This window comes from Streptopelia decaocto (genome assembly GCF_964273445.1).
Source record: "Streptopelia decaocto genome assembly, chromosome: 5".
Taxonomy (NCBI): Eukaryota; Metazoa; Chordata; class Aves; order Columbiformes; family Columbidae; genus Streptopelia; species Streptopelia decaocto.
The window spans coordinates 66,567,700-66,585,217 of NC_138659.1; the positions used below are offsets into that span (position 1 = coordinate 66,567,700).

At 43.8% G+C, this 17,518-nt stretch overlaps 1 protein-coding gene across 6 annotated transcripts in view; it reads left to right on the forward strand.

The window, feature by feature from the left end:
• The window catches only part of GRK5 (G protein-coupled receptor kinase 5), a 173,751-nt gene extending 157,690 nt beyond the window's left edge, over positions 1-16,061 (forward strand). For all 6 annotated transcript variants that reach the window (XM_082053504.1, XM_082053501.1, XM_082053503.1 and 3 more), the window contains 4 exons: positions 4,182-4,319; positions 6,693-6,830; positions 7,640-7,771; positions 8,596-16,061. In XM_082053504.1, coding sequence (XP_081909630.1) covers positions 4,182-4,319; positions 6,693-6,830; positions 7,640-7,771; positions 8,596-8,694 — 507 coding nt within the window. In that variant the 3' untranslated portion in view covers positions 8,695-16,061. The remainder of the gene's footprint in view (positions 1-4,181; positions 4,320-6,692; positions 6,831-7,639; positions 7,772-8,595) is intronic.
• The last annotated feature ends 1,457 nt before the right edge of the window (positions 16,062-17,518 follow it).

The window sequence follows — 17,518 nt, forward strand, 5'->3', positions numbered from 1 at the left end:
TGAGCTAGTAGCATCTCCATCAGGAAATATATTATCTCTTTTAATTTACTCATAGTGTCGCCCATGTCAGCCTTCCCCTCCTGGATGTTTATGCCCTTTGCATTTTTGCAGGCACATATCATAGTTCCCATTAATCATCATCCATCCCATATTTCCATGTTTCATTTTGTAAGTCATTTCCCATAAATCTGCCCTCATTTTGGACTGAAACAGAGATGAATAATAAATAATTAGGAACAGGGGCAGCTGGCTTTCTGGGAAGCTCCCCAGCCCATAGTTCCCATATACTATAACTGCTTCATGGTGTGTTTTTTCTGTTAAAAAATACGGTCTTTCTAGGAAATGCTCCCTGCTTGTTGTTATGACTTGTGCTTCATTGATGTACATGCGTGTTTTCCCTGACAAGTGCCGTCTTGCATCCAAAGATGTGACTTGAAGTGCATTCAAGTCAACAGCATTGGACGGGCCCGTACTGCTGTGCTCTCCTGTCACTCTGTCAGTGTCCTGTTGGTCTATGTTTCTCACAGACTATCTTCCCTGCTGCTTCTTATTCCTGCAGCTCCCATTTGACTCCGCAAAAGGGATCTCTGTTTGGAGGGCACAAAGAAGATGGAGCCAAACTTTCGGGTTGGTGCCCAGTGACGGGAAGCAATAGGCACAAAGTGAAACATGGGAGGGTCCCTGTTGCCATCTCCAGAGCTGGCTGCAGCTACAACTTACCAAATGCCATCAATTTGTTATTTTTTTCTCCATTGGGACTCTCCTCAAGAGGCAGGCAGCTGCTCCCCTGCAACAGGGCTTTGCAGGAGAATCTTCACCTTCCTGTGGTCTCTCAGTCCCAGCCTGTTCCCAGTGGTGTGTTCCCTTTTGTGTCTTTCAGCCTGCACTTGCCAGCCACCCACAACCAACTGCATTCAAGCTCTGGAGATTTCCTTCTTGCATCTGAGGTTACTGGATACTCCCTTGTTTATTGTGGAGGAGCTCTAGACAGCCTTTCTCTATCCTCAACTACCCTATGCTCTGACCACACACTCCAAACAATTTCTAACATTTACAGCCTGGTGAGGGTAAATTCCCAGATTAGCCTGGTCTTCTCACCTAGTCCAGAGGCAGGAGAATTACTGGCTGCACACACAGGAAAGTAATCCCCTTGCTTCCCTTCACAGTTGACTTGTAGACCAGAAACTGCAGAGGTCTCCTTTATCATCTACAGGCAAATCCAATTCTACTCCTTCTTCCCAATACTTGCTCCTCAGCAGCACTGTTCCTGAGAGCTTCAAGGTATCATTTCCAAAGTATATCAGACCCATGGGTAGTAAAAGTGGCGCCTCTGCCTTCAGGTTCTTCTTTTCACCTGTCAGGAAAGTCCGCTCAACATGAGAGTAGAGGATCAAAAGAACTTCAGTCTTCTCTGCCCAGCCACAATAGAGCAAACCAATCAGAACATCCTTTTTCCTTGTAGCCAAGGAAAGCAAGCTCCAGAGAAGTGCCCTGAGAAAGATCTTTTTCTGTGAGCTCAATCAGCATGGTGCTGTATCACATGAATCCATGTGCTCAGAGGACAGCAAGGCATAGAGGTGTTTCTTCAGGTCTTTATGAACCAGCCAGTTGTGATTACCAGTCACACCTAGAAAGCTGCAGAGGAAACTGTAAGGAAGGGAGAGATGTTGCTATCTAGAAGTTGCTGTTGTGGCCAAAACCACTAGCTTTTCCCCTTCCCTCAGTCTATGCAGTTTCTTGTGGCTGTTGCTGCTGTTGAAGCAGAAAGAGATGAGCAAAAGGCTCATCTTGTCCCACAACCCACTTCACCGCCTCTTCTGGCTGCTTGGCCTCTACCATTGTAGCTTGCTCAGGGCTGGCTGGAGGAAGGTCTCTGCACATATTATGGGGCACACTGATTGCTGAAGCCGTTTGCTGTCTCTGGCTGGAAATGAGGCCCCTAGAAAAAAAAGAAAAGAAAAAAAAAGGCAGAACTGAGGAGGCTGTGGAGGTCAGATAAGAAAACCACTGATGCCCAGCAGGTAGCAGAGCATTCAGAGAAGCCTCAAGAGCTGCAACCCTGTAAACCTGTGATAAGGACAAGAAAACCCAGCTGTAGCTGGACACCAGAGGAAAGATTACCAGCCTCACATTAGCAACAGACAGCTCTTTCAAGGTTCCTCCTCATTGAGATGATGTGGCTGAGACAGCAACACAACCAGGAGGTACTGGGGCACACCCTGAGCTGGAAAACCTACAAACCTGCCTTAGTGGGAACTGCCTTGCTCCCTGCTCCCAACCTCCTGCAGGGCTGCACCTCATTGTCTACCTGCTCTCCCAAAACACTTCTTTTCCTCTCCAACCCTCCCAAACCTATTTGCCTCCTGCTTTCCAAAGTGAGCCCCAAGGTACAGCTCAGCTTGCTGACTGCCCTGGCTGCAGGTACAGCCAGTAAGATTCTCAGGGACTAAAATCCAGGGCAGCTCCTAAGAGCTCGGTTTCTTTATGGACTCAGGTGCTCTTAAGAACCCAAACCCGTCCTGCGTGGACGGTCCTAGGGAGTTTTGCTAATCATTTGCTAATTAGCGCGCTTGGTCTACACAGCCCACCTGGGGATGATGGGGCAAGGAGAGATCGCTGCTCCTTAGCTCCTACTTCGGAGCAGCAAAGCTGGAGACAAGGTGAGGCGTGAACCTTTCCTCCCTCGGGCACCCAGCACCAGTCCCCTCCTGCCCCGGGGAAGAGCCCCCGACGCAGCTCTAAAGTCGCGTACTGGCTGGGATCCCTCCCCGCGGAGCGCGGAACGACCCGCCAAGCCGGGCCCGGGCCCGCCGCCGCTCCGCGCCGCCCCGCAGCCCGCCCGGCCGCGCCGCGCTGCCCGGGTCGCTGCTCTTTCCTCTGCTGCCCCCCGGCGGCCCCGCCGCGCCCGGCAGCCGCGCTCCCCTCCGCTGCGTTCGCGCGGGGATTCCCTCCTGCCTCCTCTCCCTTCCCTTCCCCAGCCGGCGCTGCCTTGACGGTTTTTAGTGCGTGTTTAGTTTTCTGTTGTACCAAGGCCTATGTTGTTTAACAGGCAGTTGAAATCTCTGGGCAGATTATGGTGAGTTCAGAGTTATATTTTCCCTCCTCTGTCTAAGAGAGCATTATGCAGGGTTCCTCAAAGATGCATGGAAGGAAAAAAAAGGAAACAAATTTGTGAGCCTATTGCCTGAAGTCAGTGGCACATTTAGAAAGGTTCCTGTCCCAAGTGATGGTCTTCTTGCACCAGACATTTGCATGCCAAGCTCTGCCTCTCTTCAACTGTTTAGATGTGATCTCTTAAGATGTTGATTTAGCCTGCTTGATACTACACATATAATTAAAAGGAAGATGCATTTTGATGAAGGTTTGGCTACATGTTCAGTCTCCTCATCCACCAACTAGTCTGTGCCAGAATTGCTCTTCCACTGAACTGTTCTCTTCCAGATCAATTAGTCCATCCATACAAGGTCTTCCAGGACCTACAGCCCCTGTGTCTGTATCCATGGACTTGCTTATCTCATAGACCAAGCCTACTGAGCTCAGTTAGTGTCCGTTGCTCTGTGACAGGTACCCAGGAACCAGGCAGGACTTGCTGTAGCAGGTAGAGGTGGTGCATTGACCTTCTCTGAAACCAAACAAGGCTGAACCGAGGATGGTAACTGATACTGGCTCCATGGACAAAAGTCACCTTGAATTCAGGAGACAAACCCATGAGCACAAAGGGTCGGTTCAATGTGTCACGTGATGTACTGGAATATACTGCAATTGGTGGAAGGAAATACAATCCAATAGTGAAATCATTCAGCCTAAGCAATGTGAGAAAATTATTCTTCTGAGAGTAACAAGAAAAAGAACTGAGAAAAAGCACATGGGACTTTTGAATATGCATCTACCTATGTTATTAGGGTAGGCCAGACCTCTTCTTGAAAGTGTTCACTGAAAGTAAGCTGAAGCAACCTTTCCAGTGACTGCAAACACTTCACAGCAGGTAATTTTGAAAGGGTTTCACCAGCCTGTAGAACAGTGCACTCCTAATCCATTTGACTTTGGCCATTAAGTAACAACAATTACAGATCCCCTCTGTACTTCCCTCTGGGCACATTCAGAACCAACAGGAAGTAAAAATATCTTTGTGGAGCTCTTGCTTTTCTGACATGCTTACCATTGCTCTTGGTGTGTTTCAGCTCCTCGCCAAAGACGTGAAGCAGCGGCTGGGATGTCAAGGGGAAGGCACGGCAGAGGTGAAGAGGCACCCCTTTTTCAAGAGCATGAATTTCAAGCGGTTAGAAGCAGGAATGCTGGATCCTCCCTTTGTCCCTGATGTAAGTACGATAGCAAGAACCCCAAGTGGCTTCTTTTGAGAGATTTGTTTCTAAAATAACTTGTCTCTCTTAGAGCTGTCGTCACTGTCTGCATGGGCAGCTGCCATAGGAAGATGTGATAAGTGGCAGGGCTGGAGTGGGGAGGCTGGGAGGAAGAGGAGAGCTGCTCTGTGGACGTGTGCATGCTGGCTGCGTGGGCCTCCACGCAGGGTGGTGACCTGGGGCTTGATTCATTCCCACTCCCTTTACCACAGTCTTCCTGTGTGACACTGAAGGCACCAGTGCATCTGTACATGCCTCGCTTCCCAAACTTCAGACTGAGAACCTTTGTGTTCCCTTATCCATGGTAGTGGTGTGAGAATAAGTACGCTCAGGACCAGGTGGTGCTCGGAACAGTCAGCAATGAAAGCCACATGTATGCATACAGATATATAGATATATATGCTGAGGTGAAACCAGAACCACAAAGTCCAAAGCTCCATGGAACTGTGGAATGGGCGTGATCATCAGGAAAACAGTCACTGATTACAGAGTCTGAACCAGGTTCAGATATCAAGTGTCACCTCAAGCAGAGGAGGTGACTTGGACCTGAGAGAGCATTTTGAACTTGTTAGTGTTCATGGGGCACAGAACCCAACATTGAGTCCTTACTCAAGTTTATACACCAGTCCTACACATACTGCAAGTCTTTGTTGCATTGGCAATAACAAAACTTTTTCCACTCTTTTGTGGTATCGGTCTCTACCCCAGCGCACAGAGTTATCTGATTATTTTCCTCCTGCAGGGCTCTCTTTCTGGCTAGACCTTCTATCCTTAAAGTTCCCATATGGTTCTAAGTAAACACTGCCATTTTAACATATTAAGGAAAGTAACATCTTGGCAGCTCTCCTTCACATCACTGCAAACTCAACCAAACCAAAGTGGTTTGAACACTACAAAAGTTTACTTTAGCTGCTCTGGTTTTGCTTTACATTTTACTATGTGGCCTTGTTATTTTTGCCAATTAGCCCGTGGTGTTACGACCTGCTTTAGTGGGAAGAAATAGGAGACAAGCTACTATTTCTTTCTGATGTAGAAAATTGGAAAATTCTGGGCTGAAATTTGGGATCCACCAGAGTGTTTTAAAAGCTTCACTGTAGCATGTAAGGCCCAGAAGGCACCTCTTATAGACATATTTGCTAAAGCAGAGGCACATAAATTTTATGGCTATTTATTGGGAACTCAAGAGCTGCCCCTAATTTAATTTATTTGGCACTTCATCCATAGATTTCCAAGTCTTTACTGAAGTCAGCTGAATCACCCAAAGCTATATAGCCAATGGCAGAGCTTGTAATCCAGCCCATATCTCTTCATCCTCTTCTAGACCAATCTCTCCCCACAAAAATGTCATGGCTTGCAGCTATCAGGAATGCGGAGGGACGCAGCCTCCAGCAAATAGGACTTCTGTCAGCAACCAGCTTGATTTGTTTGGTCACACTGCTCGGATCTAGAGAAAATACCGCACGGTGGGACCCCTGGGCTGTGCAGTCGTGGTACCACATGTAGACAGTGGGATTCTGGAGTTCAGCAGGTCAGCCTGGTCCCACAAACCACCCATTCCAGTGCATCAAAGGGTAATTGTGCTCTCTAGGGAGCTCTCTAGGCGTGCAGGTGACCACACTAACTGTGACAGGTAGCCAGGGATGACTGTTGCTGCTTTCTGCGGCCGACTGCTGGAATACAAGCTAAAAGCAACGTCACTGCAAAGAGTCATGTCTCTGTCATCCCCCAAGATTAAGTAGTTAGAAAAGGCAAAGGCATTTGACTATTTCTTTGAAGAAATGCAGCCGAGTTAATAGAGGTGATTCTGGACAGCTTCCAGCAGCTGAGCTATTAATAAAAACAATGGAAAAATGCCAAACCTCTTCTGTTTTCTTTAGCAATTAGTATACATTCCTTTAAACTTTTGAGCTGCAAACTCCACAGGTATCTGAGCAGAGGGACACTTCTATTTGAGGTTCCTTTTCAGAGCTGTCTCCAGTGTGTCACTCATAAACATCCTAGTTTTCTGTTGTTCCCTCTCTAAAAAACTGAAGGAATTTTTTAATTCTCTCTGTCTGGCCTTTTCCCCTCACCTCTTAACCATATGGAACATGGATGACTAAAACCCACTGTGGCTGTTCTGATGATTTAAGGACTTCAAAGTGGGAAGCTTAACATGCTTAAAGCAAAGTCAGCCTTTGATGATAAATGTGCCGGTAGAGCAAATCTAGAGAAGCAGGATGCAGATAGTCACTTGTAGTTAGGGATTCTCACTTGATTGAACTTGTGAATGAAAGCACATGGTTAGACTCAGAAATATTTTTTCTCTTGCTGTTTTTCCTGCTGAGACAGCCCAGAGCAGTGTACTGCAAGGATGTGTTAGACATCGAGCAGTTCTCCACAGTGAAAGGAGTTAACCTGGACCAAACAGATGATGATTTCTATTCCAAGTTTTCCACAGGATCGGTATCTATTCCATGGCAAAATGAGGTAAGGATGTATCGTAGTAAAATTACTCCAAGAAAACCACTAGCACAGATGGTTTAAGAGGAGTTGTATATTTCCAGTAATATATAGCTTCTGGCTAACTCACCAGACTCTAATGCTTTCATAAGTTACAAATGGCCTCTTTCAAGATCCATAATGTACCACAGATGTCAGGTTCAGGTGACTGTATCTGTTGGCTCTGTGTATTTGTGTAAATTGGCAAGGATCCTACTGTACTTCCTTCTCCTGGATTTCTACAGAGGCGTTTGAACCACAATTCTAAGGAGCTTCCATGGGAGGCTCCTCCGTGATCCTGATCTCATCCATTGTCTTGTACCTGCAGTGGGTCCCAGCTGCAGCACTTGACTCTGGACCTTGAACTGCTTCAGGATGTCAACATCTGGGTCTTTGTTTCTGTTTGATATCAAAACACATCCAGCAGTGGATTTTGTAATCCAACACTGGATCGAACAGCAGATCCACTTGGGCAGAGGGGTGTTAGTAACTGGGATTTTGTGAGTGTGCCTGTCTTCACCCAATGTTATCCTCAGCGCTAAAGAAAAGAGTCGAAAGCTTTAAGGGGCAATTTCTACTAAGACTGATGTGCAACCATGCAGAGAGCACTCAGCCTCTCTTTTTCATACATCTATTTGCCTTCTATAGCCACCAGCAGGAATTCAACTGGTAACTCTCCTAAGATAGTGCTCAAGCTGCTGGTCCTGACCCGACTTTGAACAACTGAGCTCTACTGGAATATATTTAATGTAGATGTTTGTTTGTTTGTCTGTTTGTTTTTTAATTTATTCCACTAGATGATAGAAACAGAGTGTTTCAAAGAACTGAATGTATTTGGACCAAATGGTACTATTTCACCAGACCTAAACAGAAGTTACCCTCCAGAGCCACCCAAGAAAGGATTGCTACAGAGAATATTTAAGCGACAGGTGAGATCTTTTATGACTAAGACAAGGAACCTCCCATAGATGCCCAGTGTCACAGCCACTTTCTGGTGATATTTTTGTAGGAAAAAGATAGTATGTCTTAGAGCTTGCTGTCACAGTTTCCTGGTAACTTCCTGACTAATACTGACTATTTCAGGTTTCCCATCTATGTCTTGTGATTTATTTTTTACCACCAGAAGTTCCAGCATTTTTCATCAGCTTTGTTTCCAGTGGTTGAAAACTTCTTCCCCAAACTATCTTTCAGTGATATGTTGAAATGCCTTTTGAAGTGGTTATGTAGTTTTTATAAGTTCCTTGTGAAAAGCTTTAATTAATGTATTTATTAAGAAAAAAAAATGCAAATGTTGAGTGAGGTAGCCATGGCAGGAAACCAAAACACTAGAGGAGAGAGCAGACCAGAGCATGAGTGATATACAGCTTTCACGAGGCACCATGGCACCTCTTGCAAAGCTAAATAACATTCCCAGACCGATCTGTTTCTGTAGGGTTAAAACCTTGTGTGAGCATTAGCAGGTCTCCTCAGTATTAGTCAGATTTAGCAGATACTGACATTTTGCAGTGAATTGGTTTGACTCCTGGAGCTCGAGTGAGACTTCTTTGCTGCATTCCTCAAGAACTGCCACGGTCCTCCTGACCTAGAGAGAATGCAGGTAAGAAAGTGAAGAATAGTTTACATCCAAAGATCTTCAAACAAAAATCTTGCAGTCCAGTCAGTACGTTATCATCATAAAATGAACAATATTGGCCTAAAAGAAAGCACAGCGTGTTTTGGGGATCTAATTGTCGTTGTCTTCCTCATTCTACAGCATCAGAACAATTCAAAGAGTTCTCCAAATTCAAAGGCCAGTTTAAATCACCACATAAATTCAAATCACGTAAGTTCAAACTCCACTGGAAGCAGCTAGTTCCAACTCAGTTTTGTGAAACAACATGTTGCATCCTTCCACTATAATCTATGGAGCTTCTATGGATGAGAGAGCCTCCACCGTTGAGTGAAAAAATAGAAATAAAAATAAAGAAATCTCCCCCAAATGGAGATTTTTCTATCCATTCCTTCCAGTGGAGCCTCGCATTTTAAGAAGAATTTTCCACTCAGGTCTGTTTTTGGAGGTGGCACTCAAGACTGTGTGAATCCGATTTGTCTATTTAGAACATTGCAATAGAAATCCAATGAACATGACTACTTGCACGTATTTAAATAGCATCATACTAGAACTGAATTTTGTCTTTATTATTTTTAAAGAAAAGTTTTGTAAATTTCTCTATTGTCTCAGTTTACATTTTGTACATTTGTATTTAAATGAAAGTCAGACTTTGGAGGTGTATATTTTCCAAGCAGCAGCTGTAAAGCCATGTGTTTTAAGACATTTTTTTAAAAGAAAAAAAAAAATGTGACTCAAGACTTCCAGAGCCTCAAAAGAGAAATCATTCTTTTTAGTAAATCTAGAAAAATATTCATAAATCACTTTATCAGACTGGGTTTTATTTACATGCATTTTAATGGAACAGTTTCTTCTTAATTATTTTACATTTGTATATTTGGTTTACAGCAACACTGCATACATTTCTTCATTAGTTCATAATGTCTTGCATTAAATGCTAAAAGACAAGATTTTGACACATTCAAGAATGCTACTTGCTATGCCTGAGGTATGTGATGTTGTGGGACCAGCACAGCTGAGATTTGCACTTATTTACGTCGTTAGCTCATAAAAAAAAATCTGATTAGAAAGGGAACTGTATTTCAAGCCCTTCGCTACTTTTTGTGCCATTTCTAATGACAGCAAGAACAAAACTGAGTGAGAGGTGACCAGGAAAGCAAACAACGGTTTGTTTTTCGAGAGCTTGAAACCTGCACCTGCTGAAATGAGGGCAAAACTCTGTGTTCTCCCTGCTGCAGTCAAAAGTCCAAGGCCTTTCCACAGTTGCAAGGTAGCAAGAGAGAAAGTCAATAGTCTGGTTTGTGCTGACCATGAGGTGCAGAACAGCTTTCTGGAGCTGAGCGGTTGAGGTTTGGAGTAGGATCTGAGCTCCTTTTGAGCAGCAGCAGAACCTGCAGGTTGTGTCTGTGCTTGGAGTCCTTCCATGTGTCACACCAAACATGCCGGGACTCATCTCCACAATTAGGTCTTCAGCTTAATTGAATAAAACTTCAGTTATGAAGTAATACGTCCCACCTTTGGTTCCATCATTCTTTGTCCAGGATCCTTTAACCATTGACAGAAAGATTTTTCCCACTGATACTAGGAACACCAAATAGAAAAGTATGGTTACTTCCCTTCAACAGGAATTGGAAAACCTTTGTCCCCCCTAGCGTGGGCAGGACCTCTGTAGCCCAATGTGTTCAGGTTGGTTCTCCATGCCCTTGCCATGTTGACTGATGATTTTACACCTCTGTGTCATCATGGCCAGCTGAAGGTCAGCCTGGTGTGTCTAAAAGCCTGTTGGCTGGTAGTGCGGTTATCCCAGGGTACAAGGAAGCAATGTTGCAGTGGAAGTTTTCATAGCCAAAATTCTTTAGACTATCATCTGTATGTTCTGTTTGGCCAATGCAGAAGGGAAGAAGATGCAGGTTATCAGTGAGAAAGCTCTGAGTGAGAAAGTCACAGGAATTACAGACTAAAACAGCTTGAGGCCATGAAGGAGAGAGGCAGAACAGGGCCAGGATTTGCATGAAGCAGCTGACAGAGAGAAGTCAAGAAAGGGAGATGGGGCTTGGGCACCTTTATCAAGAGTAAAGTATGTTAAGATGCAATGCCACATCATTTCAGAAGTCTCCAGTTTTCCTGATTGCTAGTACATATGCAGTGAATCTGTGTAAGTGTGCCATAATGTCACCAAGAAGTTGTTCTTTTTCTCCTTCAGATCAGTGTGACCCACAGATTCCTTTTCCCTGCCTTGGGGGTGCTCAGGGAGAGCTTCAGCCACTCTCCCATCTCAGATGAGGGCATTGCAGATCGTATGGAAGATGCAAGATTTTAGAGAGGTGGTAATAGATCAGAATTTTGAGTAATTTTCTCTCTGTGTTTAAGCTATAAATCTATAATGGTTTCAGCTCTCTGAAAGGAGGGGAATTAAATATTGTAGAGGTGGAAGTCACTACGCACAGATAGGGCTGTTACTTCCAGTTCTGTTCTCATGGCCTGATGTAAAACTACTTATGGCAACAGGAATCTGATCGGTCACTTGAACACGTTCTGCAGGAAGACATATTTGCTCTGGGAGGTTTTTCACTTATGGGATTTCACTTGATTTCGATAAAAGTAGGTGATCTGATCTGTTTCTGTCACTCTAAGACATCCCTTTTCAATGGTATGGTGTACAATAGGCTTGTGCACCCCCAGCTGATTTCACCCCATGCACAGATGCTGGGGGACGGGATGCTGGATGGGGGCTAGAGGGAAAGACTAAGCTCTTGTTTTTTCCACAACTGCCATTATCTCACTTTGCAGCAACAGACAAGTATATTCCCCCATCAGAAAAGCATGGCTGATAATATCTACCTGCCACCATGAGGAAGGAAAAAAGATGTTTGGAGGAAGGCTTAGCGATTAATATTTCATTGGGTAATTCTGATAAAACTGTAGCTATGAGCCCAAGGGCTTCATCTCCTACGTGTTACCAGTTTGGCATACAGAGACTGAATTTTCTTTCTTTACCCTCTCCCACTTGGGAAATAAAACCCTAATAACCACAAACCCCTTCCTGAAAGCTGGTGAACAAATTGCAAATATATTGTAGATGGCCTTATATGTCTTAGATGCTATTAGCTTTAACTAGCGGTGGGTGACTTTCTTCTATGACATCAGTGAATGATTGACAGCAGATGTGCCTTCTGCTGCTCTCCTTTCAGCTGGGGTTGTTCCTTACTCAGCACCTTTAGGACTTTAGCGGCGGAGACACAGGGATGGGGCAAAATCCTCGAATGACGAGAGCTGTGTTCAGTGTGTCCGGACACTTGGAGGACGATACGCGGGGGTTAGATATCCCGCATCCTCAGGGTGGTGTGGAGGAAGGATGCTTAGGTGCACTTCAAGCCTGGGACAAAGTCCCTCTGGATCCCACACCCTTGGGAGCAGTAAGTGAGTGAGGGGAGAGACAGAAACCAAAAACCAGTTGAGGTGTTGCTGTCCTGGCTGACAGACTTTAAACAGTATTACGATGCTGGGGCAGCAGAATTGTGGCACTCTCTCAGTGTCCAAGCCCTGGAAGACTCAATCTGTATCATACATCAGTAACGATGATGAGCAGTCTTAGGAATCTTCTAGTCAGGGTTCACCTACAACCTTGGGAGAGCATTTGCAGTGGGATTTTTAGTGCTTTGATTCAAAGTGAATAGTTTTCAAGGTGGGTTTGCACATAACAAAGGAACAGAAAGAAGTAATTAGTTAATGGTTTTCCAGACTGATTAGTTTTCTGTGTCTCCTTTCCAGTTACAAATTCTTTCAAAAAAACACAGAAGTTCAGATCTGGTTGCTTGTTTTAAATAGACAGATGAGCAAGTTTAGCTCTTCTTAAGAATCAGAAACCTTTTGCAATCTGATCCTGAATTTTGCAAGCATGGTTGTTATTTTTTGAATCTTTACTAAGTAGTCTGATTAACACTAATTAGTTTACAGGGTTTTTTTGATCCAGATGTTTGTTACTCATTTTCTACAGTGTCTCAAGGTTCACTTAAGTCTTGTAGCATTTTTTCTCTGTCTGGTTGGATGAGAGGCTTTTTTAAACAAAGGTGCAATGAAGGGAAAAATAACAAATAATGTACTCTTGACTTGGATTATCTAAAAAGAGATTTTTTTTACAAGGATGGCCATGACTCAGGTGTTTTTTTTCTGAGCAAAAACCTGCTTGCGAAGCTTGGAAAGGTGTGAAGATAATCAAACCGAACAGGTAATGGAGATCAAACTGAGCATTAGGGAGATACAGAGTTCAATATTGCAGTGTTAGTCCGGCCCTACTGATTAGAGAAGCTGGTAACTGGCAGTTCAGAGACAATACCAGGTATCTGTAAGAACAGTTTGATACCACCTCAGTTTGCAGTCACCCCCTGCTGCAGAAGCGATGGGTAAGAGTGCCGCCAGCAGTGGGGAATCCAACCGGGCTGACCCAGTAGAGCGGCTGATTCAAAGACGCTGGTTCTTGGTGTGGTTCAGCCAGACCTCAGGATCCAGCTGGAATTCCTTGCTTTGTCTGTCGCAGCCTCGCATGTCAATTCTGGTTTCTGTCAATCTTTTAGAGATGCCTCAGCTAAAAAGAAAACCAGGAAACCAGTCTGTAATACTGATAAACCCCCGGGCAGGACGAGGAAGACAGACAAGCTGTGAGCTCTGGAGGACGGTGTGAAAACTGCCATAATGTGTGTCTCATCTTCAGCAAGTGTCCAATGGCACTTGTTATCACACATTCTTCCTTGGTTCAGCGTATTGCTCACAGCTTTTTGAGTAACCTTGAAAAGGCACACACAAGGTCATATTAAGCACAGGGTCTGGGCTGTGGCTCAAAGATAATGTCCCTGTGAGGGTCGGGTGTAACAGGTTGACGAGACAAGTAGGGACCCACTTGGCCTGCACAAAGAGCCATCACACAGGGGCTTTTCTAGAAGAGCAATAAATGCACACCCTTATAGCACAGCTGTTTCTCCTTATGGACATCCATGGAACAGGTGGCTGCAGGAACCAGCTTCATTGTGGCCAAGATACGGGTGTTTCAACCTCTGCTTCACAGCTGTGATTTTTTTTTTTCACTTCAGATCTGTAGTGCTCACTTGTTCAATATCTCAGTGCAGATGAGACCACCCATCAGACATTTCTAGCCATTTCCCGTACAAGCTTTGAAAAGACTGGACTTCACTTTGAAAGCCCATCCTTGGGTTATTCTGCCCTTTGGGATGTAGAGCATCTTCATGTGCGTAGCGTGAGCACAAAGTAGCCTGCAGGAGCTCTAGCGGCCCAGTCTAAAACTGATAATGCTTCAGAAACAGGTGCCAGTTTCATGAAAGCACCACTTCTTTTGTCTGTCCTTGCATCAAAGAAGTCCAGTGATGAATGGAGTGGGACCCAGAGACTTCAAGGCTCTCCTGCCCGAGGGTGGTTCTCACCTGTCTTGGGCTGCGGGGAGGTACATTTGGCAGTGAAGTTTGTGAGAATCTGTCTGTTCAGTGTCTCCAGAGGGTTCCAGAGCTGTCTATGGCAAGCCTTTCACAAATATGACCTGCAATTTAAATACTACCCATTATTTAGAGTAAGAATAATAATGACTAACACCCTCCTGCTAAAACTGAGAGAACGACTGCATAAGTTTAAAACAATTCTTCACTTCTGTGTGCTGGGCAGGACACAATCTCTTTTTGTACTGAATGATATTGTTTATGCAGTGCTGGCTGGTAATAACTTCAAAAAGAAAAGAGAAAGAAATTGGTTCAGAGAATTTTGCAAATTATTTCCTTTAGGGAAGCGACCAAAGAAGGTGAAAGCCAACAGTATTGTACACTCACCTCCCCCAAACGTCCCTGTGACAATACAAATACAAGCTGCTGCAGTTGGATCAGCTAAGCCCGTGTACTGACAAATGGGCTTTGTGAAAGAAACAATTTTAAATGGATTGCTGCCTATTCACTGAAATGAATTTTACTGCTGGCACAGATGTATTCTCCTTGGTTTACGTCCTGGAGCCAGAAGCGGTGGTTTGAATTCCTATTCTGCCCGTGTTTTTCTTCGCTGCCCTGGGCAAACCTCTGCGCAATTTTGTTTTCCCATTCTTAAACATGGAGGGCGGTTCTCTGCCTAACAATAGAAAACACTTTGCAGTCCGTGCATAGAAGAGATCAATATCAACTCTTTGTATTATTATTTAATTGAAATAGGCTTAATATAGCTGCTCTTATTTACATGACTGGGGAGATGACTTGTGTACATTAGGGTTCTTTTTTACCATCGGTTTGTTTTAGTTCCTTGGAGATATTGAAACAGAATGCACTGCGCTTCTGTTAAGACATCTCCAAAGAAGAGGACAGTGCAAATGCTAAACTATTCATTTCTTATTTAAGAGCTAGCTAGTAATTGCAGCGTTCACACAAACCTTTCCTCTTGTTTTACATTGGAAAGAAATAGTTATGGGGAAGGGAACAAAATAACATTCATTGGTTCTGCTCTTTTGGCCAAGCCTGCAGATGAAATCCTAGGTACCAATTAAGAGAGATGCTGCGTGATGTCACAGAGATGTGAGTGTGGCAAACGTTGGGTCAACCATGGAGACGTTGGGTCAACCATGGAAACATTGGGTCAACCATGGAAATGTTGGCCCAGCTGTGGAAAGAAAAGAGGCGCCCACGTACCTGGCACCAATGGGCTCCAAGGGGAGCTCCGGGTTTTCTGGAGAATCAGTGGCCCTGTAGAGAAGATTCGCTCCCAGAGAAGCAGCATTTCAGGTAGTGGCAGGATGACAAATGTGTTTTCCTTTCTCACCGCCCCACACGCAGCTGTTAGATGTGTTTATTAGCGAGCTCAAACAAGTTACCTTTCACGCGTATTGAATGCGGTCTCCCTTAATTGCATTCCTTTTAAACACTGGACACTCTTCTAAAAGACTTAACATTTTAGCCTTTTGAAGGTGAAAGTTGTAAAAACTTTATTTTGTGTTTCTAAGCAATGTAGATAGACCTAAAGATTTCATGAACTATCATGTGGTTGCCCTTATCTGACTAATAATTAAATTGTAAAATTGCGGTTTCATATTAGGGTTAGTCTTTTCACCTGCTTTAAAAAACAAAAATCATATTTGGTAGATAAACACACACAGAATATCCTTCTGACTGAGTTTCAAGAGTATATCCAAGATTAAATGTTTTTAAGCACTTCTAATACTGTAGTCTATAAGAGGAGCAGACACTTCTAAAGCAATGTTAAAAGTTGTCTTTCATAACTGAGTCAACAGATCATTTTTGTAATAAATCAAAGCAAGTGTTCTCAATTAGAAGAGCTAGTGGCTGTTGGTATTGTACAAAACAAAACTCATTCTAGTATCCAAAGGGTTAGGGGTGGGAGGGTCTGTTTGGTTTTGTTTCTCTTTCCAGGGAGATCTTTAACATTGTTTGATGGAGCTAGTTTCATTTTGGGATTGTTACTGAAGATAAAGGCTTCTGTGTTCTATGGCTGCTTGGATTCTTCGTACATAATGTCCTAGTAATGTCACAGTGCTGCTGTATCTAGATCAAACCACTGTTTTGATTGTTTTTTTGGCTTTCTTTTTTAATAAATTCCTTAATTTAAATATACGAAAACTGTATGTTTTGCTTTAATGAGGTGTGTGGTCAAACTGGGCATCCTCAAGTCCTTGGGATCTTGAAGATGATTGCAGTGAGCGTGGGATGCAGCCCGTACCTTGTTAGATGCCTTTGTAGCTTCATATGTTTCGATATCGCTGCCTTTCCTATTTTCCATCCCACCACATGTTCACAGGGACTGAAGGAACCGAAAACCAAACTGAGGTTGTGTGTCACTTTGTGGAGGTTCAGATTGTCACCCAGAGCAGGTTGTGTGGGGCTTCCCCCGGGAATCCTTGCTCTGCCTTCCACCCTCGCGCCCCCAGCCCTCTGCACTGCAAACCCGCAACCAGCACAGCTCCTCGTGATCTTAAATACAAGTCCAATGGAAGGATGGCAATGTCACTAGCAGAGATGCAGCCTTCAGAACACACAAGATATATTCTTTTTTAAATTGCGCACTGTCTGAGGCCTTTGCCTGAGCTACAAATAGGCAGAGAAGTGTTTAGAGAAGGAAAACGAGAACCAGCCAAGTGTGCTCTTCGGTATTCTGTCCAGAAAGATATAAAGAGTAGCAAACTCACCAGGATGAATGTGGTGCGGTGCTTTTTCTTTAAGAGGAGAAAGAAGAATTTCTCAAAGAGGCGTAAAGAACATTTTTACGAGACTGCTAATGGCAAACAGTGTTTGCATCAAGTTTCATGAAAGAACATTGCAAAAACAGATTATCTGCATGAAAGCAGCAGCTACGTCCAACAGCTAAAAACCTAAGGTAATAGACTGCATAAATTCAGGTCATACGTATTATCACTTTCCGAACAAACCCAAGCCATTTTTCACAAGATTTTAACAATCTGAGAAGATGTGAGATGACATTTTATTCCTTCTCTAACAGTTCTTGGTGGTTTTGTTCTCTCTGTAACTTGATGTCCTCTCTGTACAGCAACATCTAGATATATTCCCTCTTGGGAGATGTAATCTTCCTTAGACTTTTCCAGTATCTCCGGCGTGAGACATGCAGCCTCTCAGAGGAGTGTTATTACACTGTTTTGAATGAAATCCAATTAAAAAAAAACATGACAACTTTTTAAATCCCTTAGGGTGCTTTACAGCTGAAAAATACCATAAATGGGCCTGACTGTGCAACTTCAGGTCTATGGAGGCCCTTCTGAGGGAGGAGACAATACAAGCTTCTGCCGAGGCAGGGTGTGATCTGTTGGGTTTCGTAATTCCATTTCATATTTTGCATATGGTAGAAGTAAAAAAAAACAATATTAAACTAGGGCCTATTAAAAATTGGTGCTTTGACTTGTCCTGAGCGGAGGAAAGTAACTCTGCTGCAGAGGCTGAGCAGCATCAACAGCCCATTTACAGGCGCTTGGGTAAATTTTACCTGATTTTCTTTTTTTTTTTTTAATAATTACAGTTTATCACTGCCAATTTTTTTCTTAATTAATGGAAGGTTTGTT